This window comes from Echinops telfairi, unplaced genomic scaffold (genome assembly GCF_000313985.2).
Source record: "Echinops telfairi isolate 266 unplaced genomic scaffold, ASM31398v2 ScPeMD7_7425;HRSCAF=8463, whole genome shotgun sequence".
Taxonomy (NCBI): domain Eukaryota; kingdom Metazoa; phylum Chordata; class Mammalia; order Afrosoricida; family Tenrecidae; genus Echinops; species Echinops telfairi.
The window spans coordinates 695,434-697,391 of NW_022111325.1; the positions used below are offsets into that span (position 1 = coordinate 695,434).

A 1,958-nucleotide genomic window follows, 5' to 3' on the forward strand; every position below is an offset into this window, starting at 1 on the left:
ACCATGCCAAAGACGGAAAACGTGGGAGCGCTGTAAACAAGAGGCAGGCTCGGCACGTCTGGGCTCTCACAGGCTCATTGTCTCATATCCTCTCCTGCCTTCTGTGCTGGAGAAGCAAAGATTGGCAGCTAACACATTACCAAAAGGATACTTTTATGGACAAAGACAAGATTCGTTTGGCCCAGTTGGACTGCCGTCACCAGGGCTGTTTTCTCATCCAGTAAAGCCACTTTCTCAGAAAGAGATCGGTTACAGGCAACTCTATGATCTTGCATTTCCAACGTATAATGTTCCAGGGGAAATTCCACCTCTGTAAGACATGAACGATACATAAATGTAAGGACATAGCCACTCAAACAAACAGATATTGATGTGCAGTTAGATTATACGAGAAAAATCAGGAAAGCATCCTAAAATAACAGTATAATCAGGTTCTAATTTCTGGGTACTGTGAAACATTCCTGGGATCCCTGGTGGAACAATGGTTAAGCATTTGGCTGCTAACTGAAAGGTCAGTGGTTTGAGCCCGCCAGCCGCTCAGAGGGTGAAAGATGAGGCAACCTGTTCTGGTCATGAGAGACAGCCTCGGAGACCTCATGGGGCAGGTCTTCTCTGTCCCACAGGGGTTCTGGGCATCGGAACTAGACCTGAGAGCAATGGGTTTGGTTCTGGGCTATGACGACTTTCCACCAGTAGACAACGCATGGGGCATGCTAGATGAGGTAATTGCTGATATACACTTGCATTCCTGAAAACTTACTAATCTGAGACTACCTGGGAAAACTGCCATGAGGTATGTCAAGAAAGAACTCACGTAAGTGCGGCTGATGCACTTTATAAACACACTGGGATCAATCAGAACTTTAAGTTTTCAGTTAACAGATTGGATAGCTTAAGAATCAACATTTGCAAAGTTTTAAAAATGATCATTCAAGTCCTTTCCTCACAATAAGTAGTACCTCTACTTGCCCCACAAAATATGGAAACTTTTTGGCTATTTTAGTAGGGAATTCAGATGCCCCAAAGAACCGAAGCCTGGTGACCTAACTATGTCATTTTCCTGCTCCAGTTACAGGGGTTCTGTTAGCATTAGTTCAAGTATAACAAATTAGGAATATCTTATCACAAAAAGCCAAGAACACAAAAAACTATCTTGTGTACATGATGTGACGCTGCTTCTCTTGTTCTTCTCAGCAAAAAGAACTTGGAAAATTATCATTACAAATATAACTGGCCTTATTCTAAAGACATGTGACTGGGTTTTATTTACACAGTTTTATTTCCTTGGAACATGCGAGGCCTGGAAAAAGATAAAATACGTTACCTGTCATTCTTCCCTGAACCATCTTTGCAACTCGGTATTTAATATATGCTCCTACTAAGAGATAGACATCATGAGACGGTATAAGAAATATATTCTCCAAAACAAGTAGACGGATCAACGCTGCTGTCACTTTCTAAAATAAAGGGGGGAAGGAAAAAACGAGAAATATTTCCATAGCCCTAATCTTTAAGGTCATCTTGCTGGTAAAAAGTATACTTCTTTTAAAATACTTTAGAAAGATTTTTAAAATACTTTTACAACCATAAGTCATCATTTCAGTTACCCTTAAGAAATGATCACGCATGCCATGCCTTGAGGAAAAGACTCTAGACTTGAGTCGCCTCCCTAGAGGACAGTATCAAAGACACAGTTCAGAGTGCAGCCTGTCTGACCCGCCCACATGGGGGCAAATGAAGTGGGGAGTGCAGCAGACCAGCAAGGGGAACACCGCCACGAAGTCCTAAGGAAGCTGGACTGTAGACAGTGAATGGTGTAAATTTTGAAAATATATAAATTATCAAGTGTTCGTGAGGGTAGGAAGGTTGGGGAGGGAGGGGAAAAAAGAGGAGCTGCAAGTAGAAAGCAAATGTTTTGAGAAGGATGATGGCAACAGATGTACAAATGTGTTTGACAC

The 1,958-nt window shown here is 42.0% G+C and overlaps 1 protein-coding gene across 1 annotated transcript in view; it reads right to left on the reverse strand.

The window, feature by feature from the left end:
- Window positions 1–1,958, reverse strand: part of NUP210L (nucleoporin 210 like) — a 114,236-nt gene that overhangs the window by 95,898 nt on the left and 16,380 nt on the right. Inside the window, exons 6-7 of the mRNA XM_045298346.1 lie at window positions 1,325–1,457; window positions 152–310 (exon numbers count right to left, since the gene is read on the reverse strand). Coding sequence (XP_045154281.1) covers window positions 152–310; window positions 1,325–1,457 — 292 coding nt within the window. The remainder of the gene's footprint in view (window positions 1–151; window positions 311–1,324; window positions 1,458–1,958) is intronic.